General features: G+C 35.2%; 1 protein-coding gene across 6 annotated transcripts in view; it reads right to left on the bottom strand.

Annotated features, from left to right (window-relative positions):
- The window catches only part of NFIB (nuclear factor I B), a 231,968-nt gene that overhangs the window by 30,583 nt on the left and 176,139 nt on the right, over positions 1-25,246 (bottom strand). For all 6 annotated transcript variants that reach the window (XM_082628020.1, XM_082628021.1, XM_082628022.1 and 3 more), the window contains exons 7-8: positions 4,852-4,986; positions 606-790 (exon numbers count right to left, since the gene is read on the bottom strand). In XM_082628020.1, the coding sequence (XP_082484146.1) occupies positions 606-790; positions 4,852-4,986 (320 nt within the window). The remainder of the gene's footprint in view (positions 1-605; positions 791-4,851; positions 4,987-25,246) is intronic.

The following is a 25,246-nucleotide window of genomic DNA, read 5'->3' as shown; positions in this document are numbered from 1 at the left end:
ACATGAGTCACTACACTTATACAAAGAATCCTTAAAGCCACTGCACAGTGTTTACCATTATAAAAATTAGAAAAAATAAAAAAGACTTCTGGTAATGTCACTCATTATGAAACATAGTCATGTCTGAGCAACGAATATTCAGGTAGTCATCAAACACTGAAAATGTTTACATTACCAAAGCTTATTTTAATACCTAATAGTTGGTCTATAAATACAACTGTAAGGTCTTTTGTGTGTGTTTATTTTAGCTCATACTTCGCTTCTGCCTGAAATAAGCACTTTGTCTCTGTGTCAAACCAGGTATTTCAGAGGTGTGAACTCCAGCTCAGAACATTTTTGTCAGTGGACCTTCTGCATTAACTTTCTCTTCACTCAATGAAAATCCCAAAACCAAGAACATCTTCACAAATGTGCCCCTTCCTTTGGGGCAACACACTTCCTACCTGTCATTCAGCCACCTTTCAATAAAAACTTAGTGAGTCACCAAGAAACTTCCTGAAGATGGATTTCAAAAGCTTGCTGTTCTGCCAGACACACTGTCTAAGTAAGCTTCAGGGCTTACCGTTAGACCTGTGCTTTAATTATATGTTCTCTCTCATTTTTACCTGGCTGGTTTGCGGACTGGATGGGTCATAAGAAGGTACATAGTTCTTCAGAGTATCCTGAGGATTCAGGTGGGGAGGATATCTGATTGTTGGATGAGAGAAGTAGCTCGATGGGGCTGGAGGGAGAATAGCTTGTGTTGGAAATGGCAACGGTGAGGGTGGAGGTGGAGTCCGAGTTGAGATGACTGCAGGAGACAGGAAAGGAAAGAGGACTCATTAGCTGCTGGCCATACTGCTCCGTCCCAATCCTACAGAATCCTGGGAAACTATACAACCGAAGGCTCTTCATTTCCTCCCTCTGATTTAACCAAACTCTCTTAAAATAAGCTAGTCTTTTACTATTATCCTCTATGCCAGGGCTGCTAAGCCCACACAGATATCACCACCAGTCTAGGGAATGAACAATCTTGCTTTCTAGATCTATGAATGGTTTTAAAAAAAGAAGGTTCTCTTTTATAGGTTAAGCCAATAATTCATAAAATATTTCTTTCAGCAAAGTTATTTCCCATCAGAACACATTCTTTGATTAAAAAGTTTTTGTCTCCTAAGTACAGACCAAGTCACAGCATTAAGTAGAGGGCAGGGGACCCACACATTTTCTACCAAAATCCAAAACAGAAGTGTACTCCACTTTTAAGTAAATATTTTGCATTATTTAGAAGGGAAGCCAATAATTAGTAATGTCCTGAATAATTACCTGATCATTGTATAAATGCTTTGGAATATTTGAACATAAACCTGGGAACTCTTTTTTTTAATGAAAAGGTTCCTTTTAAAACCAAAAGAGTTCTATTTTCTTCCTGCTCTAACTTTTACTACATGTAGCTCAAAAGACATTATTGAGATAAGACCAAGAACAAAACCCTCAGAAATGCAAATTTAAACTTTCATATAGGCATATTAACTTACCCATAAATCACATACTTTATAAAGAGAAATAATGTACAAAACATATGTGATGTACATAATGTTTAATTTTACTGTAATTTTTGAAAATTAGTGTGATCATAATTTATTATTTAGTTTTTAAAATATAATGCTTAAGTTTAAAAATGGGGAAAGAATACAATTGCACAATCATTATCTCCATAATGTTAAATTTGTACTTTACATAAGTACAATTTAAGAGTACCAACCAGTATATATAGAAGTGAAGATTAACTGTCTATTTCTATTTACTATTTTGATCCAGATCATAGGAAATTTATATGATAAATGTTTAGTGTTTTATGAGACAATGTAGCAAACAATATGAAAAATAAATTCCTTCCATGACCTATAAATGAAAATCATCTGGAATGACTTATTTCCAGCTTTGTAATTATGTACAAAAAAAATTGCCCTTAAGGGATATTCCTTATCTTCCCCAAAGAAAGCTTTTTCAGAAGATACAAGAAATTTAAAATGTACATCATAGAAGAATCATAAACTCAGTTTTATGGTCACAACTCTGCTCCCTGAATGTCCAGGGAACTCAGAATCCTCTGGATTGTTGCTACAGTACAGATTCCTGGGCCTAACCACAGACCTACTAGATGAGGACCTCCAGGAGTGAGGCACCAGAAAGTGTATTTTAAACAAGTGCTCCATGTAACCTTTGCACACACTGAAGTTTGAGCATCCTCCATCAAAGGGATGCATTTCAGAGAACAATTACATATTTCTTAAAACAAAACTCCTTGTTGAAATACTACTTTATTTAAGAAGTATACACACTTGAATGTGTAATTTAAGAAAATGCCAATGCCTAAATTAAATTGCACATCTTTTGACTTAGTGTTGAAGTGCTCTTAATCTCAGCTCAGTTTAACCACGGTCTTTACTTATATCTGTACACAAACCCTTGGAGGATATATACATAGCTCCATCATGGGTCCTCTGGGCTTTAAGATCATTTGGCATCAGTAGTTTTGGAAGAGATCTCTTTTGATCTGAACTGGTACATAGCAAATCAGAGCTCAAATCTCTGGGCTCCCAAGTACTTATGCTCAAATAAGCTCTGGCTGGCCTGATACAAACTAGATAGAATGCAGAATTCCCAATGAAAGTAAAAATGGCTACTTTACCAATAAAAGTCATTCTTGTCCTTTAAAGAAAGAAAAGCAAACTACAAGGCAAAAAATGTTTCCCTTCATTATGAAAGAATTCATACATACATGCATGCATACATGTACATTTATGTATTCCTTGCCTAGATATTACAAAGTCTTCCTAATTGCCTTCTTTCCTCCAGTCTTGTTCCTTCCAATATATCTTGTATAGTCTCAAGTTAATAATTTTTTTAAAAAAATATCATTTAAATCATGGAACTTCTCTGCTAAGGATCTTTCAATGGCTCCCTACTGCTTCAATAATAAAATCCCAACAACTTCACAGGTTTGTACAGACCTCAAGTGTTTTTTTTTTTTTTTTTTTGCTGTACGCGGGCCTCTCACTGCTGTGGCCTCTCCCGTTGCGGAGCACAGGCTCCGGACACACAGGCTCCGCGGCCATGGCTCGCGGGCCCAGCCGCTCCGCGGCATGTGGGATCTTCCGGGATCGGGGCACGAACCCGTGTCCCCTGCATCGGCAGGCGGACTCTCAACCACTGCGCCACCAGGGAAGCCCCCTCAAGTGTTTTAAGACCCAGTCTTGCTCCACTTCTTTGGCCTCATCTCTGGCCACTCTCTCCTATTCAGGGCACATTTCAACATTTGCGGATCCTTCAACATATGGCAGTTCCTTGCTGCAGTGACCTCTACTGCATTGATACACGCTGTCCCCTCTGCCTGAAATGACCGCCCCCCTGGCTTGTTCCTTCCTGTGGTGAACTCATTCTTCAAACTTCAGTTGAGAACACACCTCTTCCAGGCATCTAATCCTCCTCCAAGGATGTAACCCTGTTCATATTCGATGCCTGGCTGATGATATGGTCCCTCTCTCTCCCCACTATGCCATGAGCTCTTTAAGGAGAGAAACTGTTTCTCATGATAAGGTGTCTGCCACAGGCCCTAATATATTACATATTGAACATATATATGGTAAAGGACAAAGGTGGAAGGCTTACCTAGATCTCTCATGGTTTATTATGTAAAAATGTACTGTTGAATTTTTCCAAATATTAGAAATATGAACACTTTAATCAGAGATCATAATAAATGGGTGATTTGACTTCTAAGTTAATTTTGCCCAAATACTCAACATTACAAATGTATGAAATAGTTACTGATTTTTTTCATCTATCTTAGCAGTACAATAAATAAATGTAAAAAATTTTATATACCACAGCTGACTTGTATATTCTTCTCTTAATTTTATAATTGTCTTACTGATAGCATTGAAGGCCATGCATTTTTAAGTATAGGGACAATACATATCAATATATATTTATACACCAAAGCTAAGAACTTTATTATAAACAGATATCATATCCCTTGAATAAAGGTTTAAAAACTAGATTCAGTTTTTTTGAAGAATAAAGAGTTGTCTCACCATAAATTTAAAGCAATAAGAGTATCACTATAAACATATATTTTTTTATATAATAAACTTTCTCCACCTAAAATTCAGACTACTCCTCTCTAGGGTTTAAGAGCAATAGGTAAAAAGTATGGAGTATTGCTTATGAATTATAACTCATTTTTAACTTTGAAAGAGGATTTAACATTAATTGTTCCTCAAAGTATAAATGTGAAATATTGGATTCTTTTCCTATTTAAATTATGATATTAAACATACTACCAAATGTACTAGCCCACAGGAAGGATTTATGTATATGAAATAATTATAATTATTGAATGAAATGAAATAAAAATAATTAATTTTACTCCCAAATAAGTAGCTAAAATATTGATTTCTGTAGAGGAAATAGTATCTATGGAAATAGTGTCTATATATCAATGCTGCTGGAAATACTCTAACTCAGCAGCATACTTGAAACTCCATCTTTCTCTTAGTAAAATATATAAAATTAGGACCAACCTGGAAGCTACTGTTAAGATAACTATATATTTTCTTATTTTTTGTGATTGTAATCTTTCCAATACAGGCAATTAAAAAATACATTAGGTAGATGCTATTTAATTGTATGGCTTTAAAATTTTTCCTCATATATTAATAAAAATTTTTTGGATCAGATTACGACTCTCCCTCTTTGGTTGAGAAAATAGGTCACCTTAGCTATAAGGATAGAGTCTTGATCCATCCTTGAGGGTTTAGGCTCTGCAAACAAGAGGGAGGTTTCTCTTCTACGCTTGAAACTCCTTACCACTGTGTGCAACTCCAGGTATTCCGGGATGGTGGTGCTGGGGGAAAGTGCTCAATCTTGGGGAGGAATCTTGTGGAGATGTAGAGCTGAACAATGGCTTTTCAGGCTTCTTCATAGTAGTCGGAGAAGACATATCTGCAAAGAAAGAGAGGAAAGCCCAAGCTTTACAACTTTCTTAAGCTACAAGATTCACATCAACCTAGTAAGAGATCTCATTTCCCAACATTTTACAATTTTTGTACTTTTTGCTCTTTTACAAAATACATACTGGGGTCAAAGACCCAGCTACGTTGGAGCTTTGAAATATCTGTCAGAAACAATCTCCACTGAAGCTAACCCAAGGCTTCATTAACAGTATCATCGGAATTATTCTGACCACTAAATAAATTTTGAACTTCTGAACAACTAAGCATCACGTTTCCCTCGGTCCCTTGGTTCACATCAAGGTCTTTTTTTTTTTTTTTTTTTTTGCGGTATGCGGGCCTCTCACTGCTGTGGCCTGTCCTGTTGTGGAGCACAGGCTCCAGACGCGCAGGCTCAGCAGCCATGGCTCACGGGCCCAGCCGCTCCACGGCATGTGGGATCTTCCCGGACCGGGGCACGAACCCGTGTCCCCTGCATCAGCAGGCGGACTCTTAACCACTGCGCCACCAGGGAAGCCCCTCAAGGTCTTTTTTAACCTCAGCATTTCATTCTTAAATGTATACAGTTCAGGGGTTTGTCTTTTGACCGACTGAAAAAATAGAGAAAACCTGGTTCAAATGTGAAAAACAACCCTTGAGTATGCTGGTAAGTATAATCTATCACTGATTTAACATCTTTTATGGAAAACTCATTACTTGTTTAGCAAAAAAGACATTCCTTAATTTGTTCATTCTGCAAATATTTATTGGGTTCCTCTATTTGCCAGGTAAAGGGAGGATGTTACAAAAAATAAAAAAGTAATTGCTGCTGTAGGGATATTCACGGTCAGCGAAGAGAAAAATGGTAAGAAGAAAATGGTTGTCAACAGTTGAGAAGGAGAAAGCGTGTTGAGAGCAGAGGTGCTATGGTATTTGCTGCTACTTCTCCAGCCTCACTGCACAGGGGCAGTGATCACCTCAGCTTCCCCAGGTTAAGGATGGTGCCCCCAGTGACACCATGTTTAAAACATGGATGGGGGTGACATTCCCAGAAGGAGGAAATGTTCCAAAGGAGGGGGGCATAAAATATGTAAGTACTACACATAGTCTGTGGAGTGGTGAAGTACAAAGATGAGAGAGGGAGCGAACAGCTGGCAGGACCCACACAATGAGGGGTCTCAGATTTCATGTATAAATGTCTGAATGCTTACCCTGATAAGAAAATACTATTGATGGGCAAAATAGGATCATATTTGCTGTGTAGAGCAATCCCTCCAGAAACTGCATGGAGGATGAATTAGCTGAAATAAAGACAGTAATCCTGGATACCACTTAAGAAGATTAATTACTACATTCATTCCATAGATATTTACTGAAGGTCTAGTGTAGGCCAGACACTGCGCTAGATACTGGGGACACAACTGTGACCTAGATTTGGCTTCAGCCTCTATAAAACTTGAAATCTAGACAGGGGATACAGACAAGTTAAAAAGGAATTATAAAAAGTGCTGTGACAGGAGAAGTATTCAGGGCTTCATTCATTCATTCATCCCACAAATATTTAATACTGCCAAAAGACAGATATGAGACTTGAAATAAGAGTAGAGATAGAGCTAATGCAATAATAGATATCTCAACAGCATTAACCCAATTCAATAAATAACTAATTTAGAAAGTCATCATCTTGGGTGACCATGAGACTGTACCATACAGCTAGTTGGAATACGGAATTCAGGAGGGAACTCCAGTTGGTAAGGAGAGATGTGCCCTTTTTCCAACACCTAAAGTAATGCTGATTTTTACAGAGGTTTATAAATGTATAGTAAAATGTTCCAAAAATCACATGAGCCATGAAGTTTAGATTTCTATGATCAAAAACTTTAAATATATACATAGGTAGACAGAATAATAATGGATTCTTCTCCAGTACTCAACACTCAGCTTCTTCAATTATTCAATTATTTCATCTTTACACCATCTATACTCCCTCCCCCTGCATTACTTTGAGGCAAATCCCAGGCATCATATAATTTCACCTATAAATATTTCAGTTTAAGAAATATTTTCATATTTCTCCTCATAAAAGGAGAAAATTTTATTAAAAGAAAAATACCCCAAGACTTTTTTTTTTTTTTTTTTTTTTTGCGGTACGCGGGCCTCTCACTGCTGTGGCCTCTGCCGTTGCGGAGCACAGGCTCTGGACGCGCAGGCTCAGTGGCCATGGCTCACCGGCCCAGCCGCTCCGCAGCATGTGGGATCTTCCCGGACCGGGGCACGAACCGTGTCCCCTGCATCGGCAGGCGGACTCTCAACCACTGCGCCACCAGGGAAGCCCAACCCCAACTTTATCACACATAAAATATATATACACAATTTGCATTTTTAATTAAGAACTTTTTTTTGACATGAGAAAAAAACTTCATGGTGCTATTAATATAAGAAACTAGTTATCACTGTTTTACCATTTAAAAAATTACCTAAGCTCTGGTAAAGGCATCCAATAAAATTAAATATATGTTTTCAGCACACTGGCATGTAAAGAATACATATGCTACTGTAATTACAGTAGACATCATAGTCTACAAAAAAATGACAGGCGTACTTGTAGCCGTAAGCTACAATTTGTGACTAACTGTCTGTCACTAGCCTATCAGAACTTTGATGAGTCAGTGTACCATTTCCTTATATCTTTCTCAAAAAGAAAAAAAAAAAAAGGAAAGAAACTTTTACTAACAAAACCACAGCAACGAATGCTGCTACATAAAAAAAAGAGAAACTTTTTAAACCATTTAAAAAATAGACAAAGGAAGTTCATTTCAGCTAAGTTACCTTAAAAATGCCAAAAATAATATTTGACTCCACTTAAGAGCTATGTGATTTTAAAAGGTAATACACAGGGCCTTCCATGGTGGCGCAGTGGTTAAGAAATCCACCTGCCAATGCAGGGCACACGGGTTCGAGCACTGGTGCGGGAAAATCCCACATGTGGCGGAGCAACTAATCCAGTGCGCCACAACTACTGAAGCCCGTGTGCCTAGAGCCCATAGCAACAAGAGAAGCCACCGCAATGAGAAGCCTGTGCAACACAACTAGAGAAAGCCCATGTGCAGCAACACATAAATAAATTAAATAAATAATTTTATTTTTTTTAAAAAAAGGTAATACACAAATATAGGTTTTGGCCTGCTGCAAGTTAATCACAGACATATAGATTGTTAGAGGTGGAAAGAATCTCTATAACATCCCTCACTTTATAGATGATGTGATAAGTTTCCATTCCAAATTTTTAATTTAAAATTAACTCTTAGAAAATGAAACTGATAAGTTTCTATCGACACCCTTATGCTTTACTTGTGCTTCAATATAAATTTTGAATTAAATTAACGTGGGTAAATGAGTTCCTAAAGACTCCACAGTATAAGTAATAAAGCATATACTATACATCATTTAAAAACAATTAAATATGACCAGAGTTTGGGAAGCAGAATGAGTGTCATTCTAGTTATGTCATTTCTGGAGAAGATCAACCAAGGCTATTGCAACTACTACAACTATTTCAGAATTTTCATTAAACCCAGGCAAATTCACATGAGTCTCTTTTCATAAAGGGCATATAAATCAGGGGTGTTTGTACAGAGAAATTCAACAATACAGGTGATTATGTAGTTTTTGAGAAACGAAGCCTTTGCAATTTCTTAGTCAAAATGATACACTTGGCTTTACTGGGTAATTATTACAGGTCCATTTATTTTCTAGTTCTCTTTAGGCATACACTGAATAATAATGGTACCTTCATGTTCAAAACACACAGGGGAATTATAGAGGCCAACACTGCAGAAACAAAATAAAATTCACTCTTCAAATTGTAAAAGGGACCATAAACTGCCTTCTTTTTAAACAACAAAATTAGCTTAAAGTAAGTAAAAATAAGAATGGGAAGGTCCACTGTCCATAGAAACAGTTTTTTTAAGAAACAGATAAAGAATGGAAGTATTAGAAAGTAGGCTTAACTGCCTTTGTTTTCCCACTACGTGAAATTAAACTTGGGCTCATTAATCAATAAAAATATACTGCTATACAGCCTGTACAAGGCACTAAGTACTTAAGGTGACACAAAATGAACCCCCTACCCCCTCACAAAGAAAAAAAAAACTCTGGCCTGAAGAGGGAATAAAAATAAAAGGTTAATTATCTGGGAGAAATAAGGGTAGAGTTCCTAGCTATTGCATTTTAAGCATGAATCAAGCTCACATTGTTTTTATTTTAATTTTATTTTGAACGTCTGAACTCCAACAGACCTCATGCCAAACTGAAAAATGATATCGTTGCTATTTTTAATGCTCTAGTATGTTACAGAAAAAACATGTTTGAGGAGTGGATATATAGGAAAGATGTTTTTACGTGACCTTTCTGTGGAGAAAAACAAATGTCATGCTTTTCACAATCTAATGTCCTTCAAGCAGGAAGAATCATACATAAAAGGATTATGTTGAAAATAAGTTGAATAATAATAAAGCTGAATAATATATAAATATACAATAAGTTGAATAATAATAGATACTATTAATGCATAAGTTGAGTAATACATGAAATAAAGAAGTTGAAGAGAGAAGCCAGATGATAAGAAAAGGATTAGCTGGTGTTTTTACTGGTGGGAAGGAGGCAGGAGCTGCTGGTGGTGGAGGAGAGGGAAGCAGAGGACAGTGAGGGCTTGAAACCAGGCAAAGAAATTTAAATGTGATTTGGAAAGCAGCACTATATAAATGAATTGACTGCCAAAGGGAAAACTTTCCAAAAGCTCTATTTTTTTTCCATTCCCCAACTCGGCCCATTTGATTAAATAGTTAAATCAAGAATTTCCTGTCTCTTCTCTTTCTTAAACATTCCTCATCGTGGTTCATCATAAAAACAGTAGTTGGAATCATCTCCTTCAGACGATACCTTCTTCATTCTAACATCTAGCATGGTACCACATTTTTACTTTAATCTTTCCTTATCATTCTATTTTATTTAAACTTTAAGCTCATTTGTTTATGGCCTCCTGGAGGAGAAGGGGGGCCAGAAGGGATGTGTTTCTAACTCTGTGCCTTTCCTAGCATAGGATAGTCCCTTGGGCTAGAAAATTGTTTTTCTGCCCTCTTATTCCATTTATAGAACAATATTTTAACCACTGAACCAACTTGACTTACTTTCTCTTTAAGTAATCCCTCCTAAAGAATTTTGGTGGTCTAGATTTCCTTAATGATCTTATGATTGTGTCTTATATTATTTGATTTTTTTCATTATTATTTTGTACTTGTTATATCCATAGCATGCCTATATGTATGCTTAAAAAAGTTGACTAATGGCTTACCTCCTACAGAAGATGATTTTATCAAGGGCACAAAAAAAAATGTGGAGGACAAGATCATGCTACTCAGGAAAAGAATTTTTTAAAATCTAGGATTAAAAGAAGGTAGAAGAAGTGGAGCAGACACTGTGTCTAGGCAGTTTATTTTAGAATCTCTTGCATGTGAAAGAAGCTATCTGGGGGAATGATAACCAGTAGCGTAGGATGAGTGAAGTTACCACAGTGAGTCTATCTTAAAATGTATGATGCATGAATAGATACCACCAGACGAGAAGGAACTGAATGTAAAGCAAAGAGAGAATACAAAATCAGTCACTGAGCTTCTAATAAGTGTGAGAAACTAAGGAAAGGCATCAAGTTCAAGATGTTAAACAAGACAACCTTCTCCGTGTCCTGGTGATGCTTACAGTTCAGCAGAGAGGACAGACATTAAATACAAAAATTCATTAAATAATTGCAAGTGTGATAATACTGGATTATAGAAAGGATTCTTCTTAATGGCAAAAAATTAGAGACACTGTCTTTTTAAAGGAGATTCACATTGATGGTGTTCGCCTTCAGTGTCTACACCCATGTTTAGATTTATAATTGGACAATTAGCTATGGCTTTAGAAACCAATTGCGTAGTTAAATACATAATAGAAAACTACCATGTAAGAAAAAGTTCATGTAGGTTACTTATATAAGTCAGTCCATTTAGACTTAAGCATGCCTTTAAATAAGTATTTTGCAAAAGCAAGTTATCACAGAATTTTTACTAGCCATACTGTAAGTTTTTTTGGCACTCTGACATACCTATATCCTAAGCCCTGATGCATCATTCATTTCACCGCAACACTTCAAAGAGATAAAGGCTTAAGCAAATAAAGAGTTAGATCAACTCATCTCCCAACAACGTAATTTCATCTACAAAGGAAGAGCCTTGCTGTGAAACACAGCGTATGCTCTCGACTAGTCGGCAGCTTGCGCAAATGGCGCTCCAGATGTATATCTGTTCAAGTCAGCCCAAGGCAACAATTTTGATCAATTCTAATGTGATAAAATGCTGCAGGGAAAGTGTGCAGAAACGTGTTTACGTCAGCCCTTAATTAAACTGTTGTTCACTTCCAAAGAACCTTAGGAAACACTAATGAGACATGAGTTTTGGCAATTTCTTCATCAAAGCAAAGACCCCTTCCTCAGTCTGTAGCAACCTGTCATCCAAGTCGCTCCTGGGATAAATGTCACATGACACTCCAATCAGTTAGCCACCTGTTAGTAGAACTTCACTGAAGTCAACTAGTGGTCTAGGGCAAGCTCCAACAGTTACCTCAACACCTGCCTGTCTGGGGCACCTGCTCCTTTTTCACATATAGGAGAGCAATATGTTAGCCTTTCCAATATGCTTCAGTGGATTAAGGTTACAAATCAAATTTCTATCGCCTATGTAGAAAACACATCATTTTCTTTTAAAAAAAAATTCCTTTTATTCTTCCCTACATGACACTTACAGTTTACAACTATTTGAAGTCAATTTTGTAAGAACACACAAGAATTCTTGAATTTCTATGAAGCTCTTCTTTTCAGCATAGCATAACACTAACTTAAAATATATTAACTGTGCCATTCCTATGATTTAGAAAAACATATTTCTATCTAGTTAACAAAGAAGCAAATTGCCTCAAAATCTTTTAAAATTCCAATCCTTTTACATCTTCCTAAGTTGTCTTTCTTATTTACATGTCATACTTGTAAACAAGTCTAAAAGAACCCTTTTGATACAAATCACCACTTGCCAACTTCTCTTATTTTCCAGTATTTAATGTTAAGGTATATTTTATTATGAGGTACTTATAAAGCTATAATCATTGTTAAAAATGTCTTCCTTATTTTTTACATTATCAAGCTGCTGAGCAGATGATACAGGATTCTTTTTTTACAGAAGAAAACTCAAGGTGCAATGAAACTTTGGTCCTTTGGTATGAGCATGATACAGATCAAAGAAGAAAAGTGCATATGTGGGAACATTTAGCTTAGGCAGTCCAGTGCCTAGGATTTGACAAGATTTTATTATATTGACAAGTCTTACTAACTTAATACCCCTCACAGTTTTCCAAGTTTCTTTATTTTTTACAGGTTTTAGACTTCTCTAGATTTTAAAGAGCTTTATAGATTTACAAAAACTCTGGACACAGAAAAGCTCTTCAGAGACCAAACCCATTGGAAGAAGGCAAACGTGGTTAACATGCCCGTTACTCCATTGAAACTCTGTCAAGCAACACAAAACAGACTGACAAGTGAACGTTAGCTAAACTGGGGAATTTCTGCTTTCCATTAAAATGTTGGGGTGAAAGCTGGATGACAACATGAAAAAGGAATGACCCATCTGTATAAAATAATAATGCTCTTTATAATACATGAGATAATAAATGAGAGGCTACTAAAGCTGGTGTGTGGGGTGAGTTCAGGAGCTGGAAATGTGATCCTTTTACTTCAGGCCATAAATCCGGAGTCAGTCCTGAGACAGGGAAACAGCTTGGGCCCTGTGCCCAGAGGACAAGGAGAAGGCAGGGAGGATGACTCTGCCAACTGAGCACTGAAAGAGACCCAGGCTTCTCTTCCTCTGTTTTTGCCTGGGGGTAAATTGTGTGCAGGAGAGGAAAGTTTAGAGGAGAGGCTATTTATAACTGTATAAATGTAATGTAAAATACTGCAGTTACCAAGCACAGAAGATCTCGGCCCAGAGCTTTGATGGATTTATTTCTATTGTTTCCCTGTGGGGAACCATACTGATCCTTACTTTCCTAAGTTTTACCTGTAGATAAAGAACCCATGTGGGGATACAGCCACTGTGGAGAACAGTATGGAGGTTCCTTAAAAAACTAAAAATAGAACTACCATATGACCCAGCAATCCCACTACTGGGCATGTACCCTGAGAAAACCATAATTCAAAAAGAGTCATGTACCACAATGTTCATTGCAGAACTATTTACAATAGCCAGGACATGGAAGCAACCTAAGTGTCCATCGACAGATGAATGGATAAAGATGTGGCACATATATACAATGGAATATTACTCAGCCATAAAAAGAAATGAAATTGGGTCATTTGTAGTGAGGTGGATGGACCTAGAGACTGTCATACAGAGTGAAGTAAGTCAGAAAGAGAAAAACAAATACCGTATGCTAACACATATATATGGAATCTTAAAAAAAAAAAAAAAGGTTCTGAAGAGCCTACGGGCAGGACAGGAATAAAGACGCAGACATAGAGAATGGACCTGAGGACACGGGGAGGGGGAAGGGTAAGCTGGGACGAAGTGAGAGAGTAGCATGGACATATACACACTACCAAACGTAAAATAGATAGCTAGTGGGAAGCAGCCGTATAGCACAGATAGATCAGCTTGGTGCTTTGTGACCACCTAGAAGGGTGGGATAGGGAGGGTGGGAGGGAGACGCAAGAGGGAGGAGATATGGGGATATATGTATATGTATAGCTGATTCACTTTGTTATACAGCAGAAACTAACACACCATTGTAAAGCAATTATACTCCAATAAAGATGTTAAAAAAAAAAAAAAGGGACCTATGTGGGGAAGTGCCCCAAGGGAGTGAGTCTGTAGGACAAGAAAGGAGAGAGACCAAGTAGGTGTCTTTACTTGCAAGCTTTGCATATTCCCTGAGGTACCCTCTCCACTTCCCCATTTCCTTCACAATAAAATGGGGCTCTCTCAGCTCCTGGCAAGAAAAGATGTACTGTGATGCCCAATGGTTTAAATGAAATATAAATGACAGAAATGAGGTGCATGGGTAGAGTCACAAGGCCATAGATTCACTGTTCTTTAAATATATTTCAGAGGACATGCTTCAAAATTGCTTATAGAGCCATGTGCTGTGTCTAAGTAGTATGGATATGATGGTGGAGTTAAACAAACCACTTAGGCACTGCTAGTGAGAATATAAATTGATAAGACCTTTCCAGATTTTGTGCCAATATTTATCTAAAGTCTTAGAAATGGACATGATATTTAACTCAGGAAATCTACAGTAGGAATGTATTTATTCCTTTAACAAAATTTCATTGAGCATCTATGTATTCGGTGACTTAGTGCCAGACAATATGCCAGGTACGGGGGACAATGAATAGAACTAGACAGGAACAAAATGATCAGATTTAAGTACAAAGATTTGTATGCAACGATGTTCACTGCATCTTTATTAACTATACAAAAACTTGGAAACTATCTAAACATCCACAAGTAAAGCAGACCTTCAAAACTGTATAGTATAGCCAAAGGGTGGCATACTATGCAGCATTATAAAGTGGAAATTGAATGACATGGTAACATGCTATTATATTATAAATAAAAGACCAAAAAAAAAAAAGAAAAGAATTTACAAAATAGCATATATTGTATAAGCCCAATTTAGTGCAAAAATTTTACTTGACATAGAATACATAGGATATGCATAGAAAAAAAATATATAGAAAATAGACTGGCATATAATATATCCAAATATTAACATGAGTTATCTCCATGTGATAGAATTACAGGTGACTTTTATTTTCTTGTTTATATTTGACAATTTATTTTTCAAATCCCTCACAAATAAGTTTTACTTTTATAATAAAAAATGGTAAAATACATATTTGGAGAAAAAAATACTGCCTGTGGGTCCATAGAATATTATAAATAGCTCCCAGTGATGGGTGGACAACACCGGATCTTAATACTGTGCCAGACATTATGCTTTAAGAAGGAAATGCCTCACTGGTCTTAGATATTGGATGCTACAAAAATGTAAAATGAAACACTTTAATGTAACGCTTGCAATTTAGTTGGCTAAAGGCAAAACAATATATTTTTGAGAATACAATTGAAAAGAAATATCTGAATATCTGTTTCTAAGGACTCTTCTAGATGTAAAATTTTATGATTCTGTGGCAAATGTGAATAAGTCCTTCCTACACACTCCAAGTTAACAAAAAGCTCTGAATGTTATGACAAGACATATGGACTTAATCCCACTACAGTAGTTTGATGATGATGCCAGATGATTCAAAAAATAATTAGCTGCCATGTTAAGAAAGCATCTCCATATATATATATATTTATCACACTCTAAAATAACTTCAGAAAATCGGCAAGCTACATTAAGAAGAGATAAGATATCATCTTCAATTAGATTTCTCAATCTTTTTTTCTTTTAAGGAAATCAGTTCTTTTTCAAAGGAGAAAACCGAAAATATGGTAGTCTTCATGTTAAATATATGAAAACTCTTACTTTAATCTTTGAGTTATTTAATCTTAACTACACAAGCATATTACTACATCCTTGAGCAATTTGAAACCTTTTGTGAAAATTTAAGTCTCTCCATATAGTATATTCCAACCCAAGCCTGTAAGTAGCATGTTTCTACAAGTCTCTGTTTATCACAGCTCTATTTAAAAAAAAAAGTCTCCAGGCTACACCAACACCCAATACCAAGTTAAAGCTCAAACCCCTTTGAAGCTCACGAACACCCTCCTGAGACATTAAAAAAAAAAAAAAAAAAAAAAAGCCTTAAATAATGAAGAACAATGCTAAAAGAGTGAATACTGAATAAATGAAAACTTATTTTTAAAAAACACTTCAAAATACTTTTGTCCATTAAGCAATTTCATTTCAACAGACAGACGATGATATAGTATCTTGAGTAACGTCAGAAAATCTAATTTGAAAGGAGGAAAAGCACCAAACAATTATGCAAGGTTTGGAGTATCTTTTAGATGCTTATTAAATATTGGCATAGGTAAATAGCTGCTATTCGCCATGCCTCTGGGGAGAACCTCTTGGCTATAGAGGCTTATTAGTGTTAAGAATCTGAGAGCCATGGACTATAAAATAAAATCAATACCGTAACCTTAACTGTAAAAGTCAGAAAGATACTGGAAGAGTTCTAATTTAACAAGATTACAGATGACTTTTTAGAGAACATTTGAGGAAAAGCCATGCATTTAGCAACATTTATGCTACAAGACATCTCAAGGTTTAGGTTGTTACTAATGATGTTATTATACATGCTGGTAATGGTTAGGGTTGATTTTACTGATGTGTTACTTTAGTGGATTTACAGGAAAGTCCTGGAAATGATCTGGAACTTATTTCAAATAAAATCATTAAACTTAGGTAGTAAACTAATTGCTTAGGAACAATTATGATTTGATGTGGTTTAGTGTAGCAGACAAAAAAAATCATGAAAATGTTAAGGTCGTCACTTTGGCAGCTCAATGCAAATATGATTACTCTGCACAATATTCTGTTTCTTTTAATGGAAAAGTAGTCAAAACTAGTATAAGTTGTAGTTTTTAAGTTCAGTCTAAATCTATATTTCTCTTTTGACAAATGTAAATGAAGAAAAAAAGAACATCCTGTCAATGAAATTACTATGATGGCATATTTATTATCTTAATGGTTTTAGAAATCACGTGAAATTGATCAGTAACAAAACCTCTATTTGGTAATGGACCAATTACATTTGTGAGATAATGTCATTGAAACAGAATATTGTCACAGGATAATGGTCTCCTATTGCTATATCCCTAGTCATTTAGAGAAAATATAAATGTTGCCGTCTGGCTGAGTCATTTATTTTCAAAGTAGGAGACACAGATCCCATAACAATGTTCTGTTATAATAACTCAATCTCTCTCAATCATTTGTTGTACCAGAATGGTGCAGGACAGGGCTTGTATTTGTAAGAACCGCACATTCCTCAGGTATAAGGCAAAACATATGATGCCTCCAAGCACCTAAACAGCCAATTATCAAGTTATTCAACAAGAGCATTTAAAATAAACATCTAAAAAATAATTTAGGAAATGGAAAATGTTCAGAGTCTTCAAAAAGATTCATGTTAATGAAAGCTCAAAGACTCAAGTATTAAAGATCTATAAATACTCTGACTTCAATTAATTTAAAATCCAGAACATTAGAAAACAAAGGAACCTTACTATCCAACTTTATATCACAGATGAGAAAACTCAGTTTACTGACATTAAGTGTTCTGTCTAAGGCCATACCATTATTTATATTGATAGTTTCCTGATCACCATTATAGTGCTCTAGGCATATGGCAAAAAATTAGAATAGAAAAGAAAAATATATATACAGCAATAAATATATAATTTTTATATTTTGACACACATGGCTCAATTTAAACTGAATGTATATCACACGCCTCAACTAAAGACATTCTAGACTTTAGGATTATTTATTAACAACATCTTATTATTAAAAGGAAAAGAGATTCTTAACCTGAGTCCAGCCCAAGAACTGCACTAATGAATTCCTGGAGCCTGTGAACCCTTTTGCTATTATATGTATTTATTTGTAGTAAAGTTTCATACGTGTTAGGAAAAAAAAACTGTCATAGAGGTTTTGTAACTAGTTTGCAAAACCATGAACACAGCATGACAATGACTTCTTTGGAAGGCAGTATATACAGTAATAATGAGCATGGATTCTGGAGCGGAAGAGACAAGGCTCCCATTCTATCGTTGCTACTTATCCGTGTATCTATGTCAAATTTCTTAACCACTGTAGTGATGAGCTTAATGAGCTGTAAAACGTTTGTTTGTTTTTAAATAGGATTGAAAAGAAAAATATATGTAAAGTCTTAGCTCAATCCTGAAAGGGAGTAAGTGCTCAATAAATGGTAGCCACAAATGGCAGGAGGGTCTGGTTTTCCTCAATTTAAATGTATTTGTTGAATGAAAAGATTTAAATTTATGTGGTTTATTCAACAAATAAATGATATACAAAAGTGAGTAAATATAAAAATAGTTAATAGAACTATTATAGGTTAAAGACTAATTGAAAATGCAAATATGGTATTGGATCTGCTTGGGACCTTCATTTAAACAAAACAAACTATACGATATTCTGGGGAATTTGCACTTGGGTTATACAGTATATATTAAGGAATTATTGTTATATTTGTTAAATTAATAATGGTATTGAGTTGTATTAAAAATAAAAATCATTGTCTATTAGAAACTTAAGTATTTATAAGTAAAATGACACATTATCTGGGATTCACTTTAAAATACTGAAAAAACTGGAAGATATTGAATGAAACAAGATGGGCAAAATATTGATAACAGTTAAAGCTAAAAAATGGTACTTGGAAGTTCACTTTATGATTCTTTCTATATTTGACATTCTCTATTAAAAAAAGCTTTTTAAAACTTTAAATATCGTGCTTAAACATTCCATCCAAACCAGCTCTTCTCCACATTTATCCATCAAAAGCACTCATATCTCCCTTCTTTTTTTAGTTCAAAAATTTAATCATGGCACAAATATTAGGAGGTTGATCTTTTAAAAAAGAAGATACACATTTTACCATCTTAAAATTCTGTTTTGACAATTCTTCCAGACCTGAAAACTCATAAATTCACCTCTACACTTACTCTAGTTCTACAAGGTCTAACAGAATCTTCCATGAAGCTCCCTAGAACTGTCCACCTGCCAAGACTTGTTAAGCAGTGTTCAAATTCTCCTAGTCCATTTCTCCCTATGTAGGTAAGTTTATCTATTGCTTCCTTAGGTGGGTTGCAGGATAACAGAAAAATACAAAAAAAAAAAAAAAATCAGCCTTTGAAAAAGAAGACCTAGGCTCTGCTCTTAATTATCTGGACACTATGGATGAGACAGCCTCTCTGATACTTAGATTGCTTATCTGTCAGATAAGGAGCTTGAACTATGTCTCCCCTAAGGCTTCTAATAATGTGTTCTATCCCTGAAAAATCAACTTCTTATTGTATATGATATGGTGGTATAATAACTCAAAAGAAACTGGCTTTCCAAACTACTTCGAAATAAACTTAAATAGGAAATTAATGTGTAAATGGATTTGAAATAAAACCTTTTACCACTCTAAGAAACTTTTCATGGTACACTATGCTAACGAAGCACACTGTCTCCCATGGATTTTCCACTTGCCTAATTTAGACTGTGTTCTACCAATCTAGAGAGCCAGTGTCACACAGCAAGTTATTTTTTTCAAACTAATTATCCATGATGGTTTTTCTACAAAATCCTGTAGTTTCAAATCATTAAGGCTCCAGAGGACAGAAATATGAGTATCACTTTCCCCTAGTAAGTAGTATTGTCCCTTCTAGCATGTACACAGGTTGCGTCCCATCCAAAACGCTCCTCCTGATTAGAACACATGAAAAGAGCACAAACATCTGTTAATTAGTAGGCAATGTAAGGAGTTCTGATGAAAGCCTTCACCAACAACGTATTGTCTTCCTTTCTGTTTGAAAGATGTTCATAATGTGATTTTTCAACTACAGCAGTGTAGCCGAAGAGAACGAAATACACTATGATGAAGGCATCCCCAGAGTTTGCCCTCCGATGACATAATATATGGAGAGTCATTGCAAGTTCTGTAAGAACTGTAAGTTCTTGATTTTTGATATTTTTTTAATAATAAGCTAAACAAAAAAACTTAAAAATTGTACTTAAACATTAAATTCAAGCCATCTCTTCACACGTATCCATCAAAAGCGCTTGTATCTTTGATTTTGTCTGGTTCAAAATTTGATATTTGAACATTTGATATTTAATCCTTGTGATACAAACTCTAGGAATGTAAGGAATTGCTGGTGTTCTATCTGGTCCCCAAAGGGAGCTTAAACATTCTTCCAGGAGATTACCAAGCTGTTTCCTTGCCATTTTCTAGGACTTCATTTAATGTCAGTAGTTACTCAACTATTTGTGAAAGCTGCTCATTCACCCACCTTCTACAGCTAGAAAAACCTTGAGAGTTTATCATTTGTCAGACTGTAGTTTGGGCTAGGGCACTGTTTTCCAAAGTCTGAATGTAGGATTAAATCTCCCTATAAATTCTTAGATGGGGGAAAAAAGGTTCTGAAGTCGTAAACTTAATAAACATATTCAGTCAATATCCACTCATGGATATTCACATTCACAGCACACAGTAGTATATTAAATATTCTACAAACTCATTTATGAATAAAAAAGTTTAAATTTTTGTTTAAATAAAAATTTCCAAACTTGGTTGAATGTTCTTGTATCTAGCATATCTATTAACATTTTTTTAAACTTGTGAAAGGCTGGTCTCTGATTCCGGTTCTATCAGTGTCACCACACTCTACTGACTGTAATTTATTTCCTATACTTGATTAAATGCATGATACTAAGCTGGCATTATTACTCTTTAGCTCCCAGTGTTCCCTTGAGCCCTTTGGCTTAATTCATTATTTATTTAATACCATATCCTTACAGTACTCTATAAGGCGCAAATTAAAATTGAGCACAACATATAAGACTCTATTACTAATGAGAACATTTGCAAATTTATCACAAATAAATCTCTAGGGCTTGGAAATATATTAAAACTTCAGAAAAGCTAGCTGAAGACTTATTTGTAGGACAGAACTGTAAATTTTTTTAAATAGTGCTTTTTTCTGGTACCTATAGCAACCAGAACACTATGCCTAAATATTGCCTATTTGAGAGTCCAGTACAAATTTTTAAACTACTTTTGAAATTGTAATTACATTCCAATACACCTCTAAGTAGTGCTAGTTTTTGCTAACATACCAATTTATTGATTTTTGTGTAAAGCTTTATTTCTCATAATGCTTAAAAGTAAGTTGGGCATGGAGACAGTCCCCTCATAAGCTGATTTACATTATTTATTCTCTGTGAAGAAACTTTTTTCATAAATAATAAAAATTTATATTTCTTTTCAGCATGTCAAGGGCTGGAAATTTAATTTATTCATATTTATGTGCCCAATGCCTAGAAAAAGTCCTGGCAAATAATAGGCATTTGATAAATGTTAATTTAGTTCAATTATCGTAAATTCTAAATGTGTAGGAACAAATAAAATTTTACTGCATTAAAAGTCTTTCTGAATTTACATTTTATCTAAGATTACAAGTTGTTTAAATACTCATTAGACTAAGAAGCTGTTAAATTTTCCATTTAGAAAGCCCAGCTGTATATTACAGATATATTTACCATATCACTAAACGTCTATTAAATAGCGTTTTAGGAGTTTTATATTCAGGCTTAGATGGATCGGCGACTATTAGAATGGCAGAGACAAAGTGATACTACCAAAGAATTGTTTCAAATGTTCAAGCATACCAATTACTAGTCTGTTAAATTTCCAGCCACAAAAATACTACAAGCTTTAGTCCCAAGGAAGTAACCTAAATTAGAGGAAAAACCAAGACCTGCCTCTATTTTTCGTCTTACATCAGAAGTTACAAAGGACTACTGTAATGATTTCAAGAGAATTATATCAATGAGGAATTTAGTCTGTGAACTGGCTCAGGTGGGAAAAAATTTAAGGTAGACAAGCTCTCAGATGGAATATTTTGTGGGGTAAGTATTAGAATAATAAAAGAAAGTTTCATCATGCAAATTGATAAGCTATCCTGGTTCTATTAATTTAACCATTAAAATGATGGAAAGCAGTATCCAAAAAACGGTTTTCAATAGAGGTAGAACCAGTCATGAGGTTTAAGACTAGGGAATTGATAAAAGAGACTAAGCAAGAAAAAAATATTCTAGAATCTAGGAAAGAATGTAACAGCTGCTATATATCCCTTTGTTACTGGCCCAGTTTTCTTTTTCTTCCTTTATGTATAAAAGAATATAAAGTTAAAACATAAACATTATGTAATGTAGATTCTAACAAATTTAATTTCTATCACTATTTATCAGAAGAAATTTAAGCAAATTATAAAGATTCCTATGAAATGTTTAACCCTATTAAGCAGTGTTCAGTTTGAAAATGTTCATGTCTATATTCTACAAAATTAAAGTTGCAACTCTTTCATGTCCAGGAAATTATAACTTTTTTGTGCTTTGAAAAGCCATATAGATAAAATTATGTCTATAGTATGCTAAAATAAAAACACTTTTTTCATTAAATTATTAAAATACAGGAATATTTGTCACTGCATGAATTTAGATTTTGTATTAAAATTTTGCCTAATTTTTTAAATGAAATGAGTATAATCATTTAGTTACACTATACCCTTTATTTTTGCCTACTTGGAATAAATCTCAAAGGTTTAGGTTTGTGGTTCAGATTATAAGGGAAGGTGGAATGCCACATACTGTCCATAATTTTGTTATTTTTGATTCACATATTTCACTCAGTCATGTTAAGGGTTATGGTAAAAGTAGACGTTAATGCAAAGTTAACACAAATAACTAAGGCAGACCCAGGAAATAATTAACAGTGAATTTTAAACATTTCTGCCAATTATAAGCACAAATATATTTTAAGCAACCAGTAAGTAGTTATTGCATACAATTAGCGCAGGGATTTTTAGACATGTACTAAAGCTATTACAGTATCGAGTGGTACTCAATATGCCCTTTAGAAAACTCTCTTCATGACAGGCAAGTATGTCTAAAGAACATTTGAAGATGGACAAGAACAACCAGGGCATTTTACTTTGCAAGTTTAAAAAAAGCAATTTTCATCAAACAAAAGAACTGCATTTGGCTTAGCAAATTTATAACGATAGTACTGTCCTGCCCTCACGTTTTCATTGTAGTTGAAGTCTTCTTCCCACAAGGGCTTACTGCGTACATTACAAAATCTTCAGTCTTCAGAATTAAAGTGACAGACTTTTTTTTCTAAGCACACATGAAAATGGATCATTCTTTCTTACTCTTAATATGCCTTTACAGACTTCTCCAATAATTCCAGTCATCTTGACAAAAGAAAATCACCAAGACAATACAACAATTTTACAAAAAGAAAGAATGACAGTTTCCCTTCTACTTTTCAAAAATGTTTTATAATATGATTTGATATTGGCTTTATTCAATAGGCTGAAAGAGGAATCAATTCTTACAGAGTGACACTCTCTATAATAAAGAACACCTACACTTCTGCACAACACATCCATTGCCACACATTCACAATGTTATTGTTATTACCATTAGAATCTTTTCCAGAACAATTTTCTGATGAGGAAAATATGGCTTTGTTTAGAAAAAGCTGACAATGTCAGTAAAACAAGCAATAAAATATAAAGGGTTGAGGGTTTTGTTTTTATTCTTACTTCTGCAAGTCTGGTTAAGTCCCTGTTATTTCCTGCCTTTGCTAATGAAACTGGTGTTCTGCCTATCAATGGTTCATGTAGCCAACAAATATTTATTTGCCCCTACTAAGCACTAAGTGTTGTGCATGGTTCCCAGGCGCTGGTTACACAGTAGCCAAACAGATAAAGTCCCTGCCCTCATAGTATAGACAGATTTAGACAATTAATCCCATAAACAAATACGGAACTACGTATTATAAGCACAATGAAGGAACAATACAAGGTGTCAAGAGGTAAAGACCTGATTTAGATTGAAATTCCTCAGTTTAGGCTGGGACCTGAAAACTGACCAAGAATTTGCCAGACGAAGAGACAGAAGAGGAGCCCTCCAGAAGGTCTTGGGTATTGCATTTCCAAATCTAAACAAAGCAGTAGGCTCAAGTGCAAGAAGGAAGCAGACGGCCCCTGCTGAGGCTGGAGCAGTGGTCAAGAGGCCAGAGGACAAGAAAAAGGTCCGTGGATCATAAGAAGGAATTCTGATCTTCTCCTAAGAGGAGCAGGACATGACTGAAGTAGGGGAGTGATATGACATTATTATGTTTTAAAAGATGGTTCTGTCTAAAGAATAGATTGGGGAGGTGGAGTGAGATCTCAGAGCCCAACTCTCCAGCTGATTTTCAAATCCTTCCTTAAAACGATCTCCCTTTATTTCCATCCACACACACACAGCTTCCCACCACAGGGCTCATACATGGCCATTCAGAAATTTACTTCCCCGCCTCAATGCCTGCCTGTGCTTTTGTCTGTGCCCACACTGTCCCCTTCTTCACTAGTTAAAAATCTCAGCATGCTAAAGGAGACCCACCTGACTCAATGTCAATTCCTCCATGAAGATGTTTCACCCTTCTTTAAATACTATGGCGCTCGGTAGGAAAACATGGAGCAGCAGAAAAGGAGTCCTGAACTTTGGCTTTAACTGCTAAGCTTCAGAGCTATTTGGTCTCCTGAGATTACTGGACATGCAGCTCCTCAAGCCTCAGATACACATGCCCAAGTCATGGGCTAAAAAACATTGATAATGAGGTTTTTTTTTTTTTTACATTTTTAATAAAATGGAGAATTTTATCTAAAAGAACTTTCAAATACATTTTGTGCTGCTGATATAAGTCATATTTGCACACATACCAACAAAAACTGTTAGCTAATCTTTGTTTCCATGTTTAGTAATCTCCTTCTGTGGCAAAAAGGCATGAATATGTCCAATGAAATATATTTAATCCAATAGATTTTAAGAATGAAAAAGAGCAAAGTATGAATTCAGAGAGTCAAATAATACCTATTTCTTAAAGTTATACTTTTCCCTAGAGCTGCCCTAGAACTGGGTTATAGTTTTATCTAGATAGAATAACTAGATTGACTCAGACACCAAGTGTCTTACATTACACTTATTTATTGCTCATGTTGTACCTACTTCCAAAAGGAAGTATGGCTTCCTTTAAATGGGAACTTCAGTAACTAGCACCTGCGAACCGCTTAAAGCCTGGCTCCTCCTTAAAATACCCCATTAAGAGGAGCAAATTGATTTGACTGAATCAGAACTTGTGCTTCTACTACAATCCAGCCAACTAATGTAGCCAGGTCATCATCAGTCACACACACATTGAGGGTTCTAAAAAAAAAGTTTAATAAACACATAAAAATATGGGAATTTTGTAACTTAACTTTAACAAGATTTGACTAGTACATGACCTTAAAAATAATTTTATTGCAATCATTTCATAAAAAAATATAATCCATATTGATTCAATTATGAAATCCTGACTAAATGAAATTTATGAAAGGAGCTGACAT

This window comes from Mesoplodon mirus (assembly GCF_964341445.2).
Source record: "Mesoplodon mirus genome assembly, chromosome: 1".
NCBI classification, from domain to species: Eukaryota; Metazoa; Chordata; class Mammalia; order Artiodactyla; family Ziphiidae; genus Mesoplodon; species Mesoplodon mirus.
Note: the sequence above shows the minus strand (reverse complement) of the source record. Positions and strands in the feature narration are given on the sequence as shown.